General features: G+C 34.3%; 1 protein-coding gene across 1 annotated transcript; it reads left to right on the forward strand.

The window, feature by feature from the left end:
• Window positions 1-235: 235 nt before the first annotated feature.
• Window positions 236-1,416, forward strand: LOC109592841 (uncharacterized; the record flags this gene model as incomplete). Its single annotated transcript, XM_020008185.1, has 2 exons — window positions 236-716; window positions 1,185-1,416. Coding segments are annotated over exons 1-2 (679 nt in total), but the record flags the coding sequence as incomplete, so codon positions are not given.
• Between the last annotated feature and the right edge of the window lie 26 nt (window positions 1,417-1,442).

Below are 1,442 nucleotides of genomic sequence, written 5' to 3' on the forward strand. Positions count from 1 at the left end.
TACAATTAAGCATTGTTTTGAGATAATGCACAATTGTCTGATGCTTTTACAATGGTACAACTCCCCTACCATATAAGAGAAGAACAATGTAACAGTTATTGGACTGCTCTGTTCCGTTGAATGACAGCAAGCTGGCTATCAAGTGTAAATTATTCTACTCTTCCGCTCTATTGCTATTTCCTGTCAATGAGTGAATTTTATATAAAGGGAACATACACATGATGTGTGTATGCAGTGTGATTCTGTCCTTTCATTTGGTCTATAGGACAATGTCCAAAAAAGATGCAATGGCTCTCCTCTTCATTTGCATTGCAGTTCAGCTACTCTTCCTCCTTCCTTCTACCAATGCTGCTGAGAATAATTCCTGCATCCGTAATTATGCTCAATTGGAAAGAGCACTTCGTGACAATGACACAAACAACAGTCAAATAATACTGAGTACATTTTATCCTCCAAACAGTCAGGATACTCAAGTTGCTCACGTCAACTATTGCATTAGTGAAAACAAGACATATTGCTCTACAGATGAAGTATTTCAGTTCAAATGGGCAAGCAGTGCTCTGTTATTCTTACAAGAGTATGAGCTCATCAATGCTTTGGTTTTTGACTTGTTTCAGTTCAATTATACAAGCATTTCATTAATCATCAGCCCACCGTTCTGTGAAGATATCAGTGAAGAGAATAAAAAGGATAATCTTCAACTATTAACAACATGGGTGAGTATGTATATACTGTAAAAAATAAGGTGTGCTAGTAACACCCGAAATGTGAAAAATAAGTCTTAACTGCAAAAATAAACTGGTATACAGTAATATGCGTATGTGATACCAACTTACCAAGATTATATGAGGATGATACTAGTAAACTTTGCTTAACTTGCACAAATTTTTGGCAAAATAAAACTCTAGCTATATATCCTCAAATAAAAGATAAATTCCGGCATAGCAATAAAATTGAACATAGTTGCCTTCCAGATACTTTCTTTGGCTTCTGAAAGTCTTGTGCGTGGGGTCACTAGTTGAAATCTTGCTATTAGCCCAATTTTTTAATTTTCAAGATCCTAAGAAATAGACGTCTGGGCTTTTATTTGAGGAAATTAAATTTACTGGCAGTTTATAATGTACATGTACATTGGTGGCACATAGGTGTGACAATGAATATTAATTTGTGACCTTTCATTTTAGATAAAACATCTTCCTCACTCAAATGACAAAAATGGAATACAAGATTATGCAGTATATTCCAACACTACAACAAACACCATTGATATTGAAAAATACAATATAAAAGATCTACAAAAGTCATTACTGGCACTGCAGTATGTTGCTATAGCTACTATATTCATAACACTACTGTTTCGCATCATTTGGCCTAACAGCTTTGCAAATGAAATTGATATGAAATTAGACAAAATTAGCAAATCCTTTTCCTTGAGTAGAATA

This window comes from Amphimedon queenslandica, unplaced genomic scaffold, assembly GCF_000090795.2.
Source record: "Amphimedon queenslandica unplaced genomic scaffold, v1.1 AMPQUscaffold_3763_Cont24247, whole genome shotgun sequence".
NCBI classification, from domain to species: domain Eukaryota; kingdom Metazoa; phylum Porifera; class Demospongiae; order Haplosclerida; family Niphatidae; genus Amphimedon; species Amphimedon queenslandica.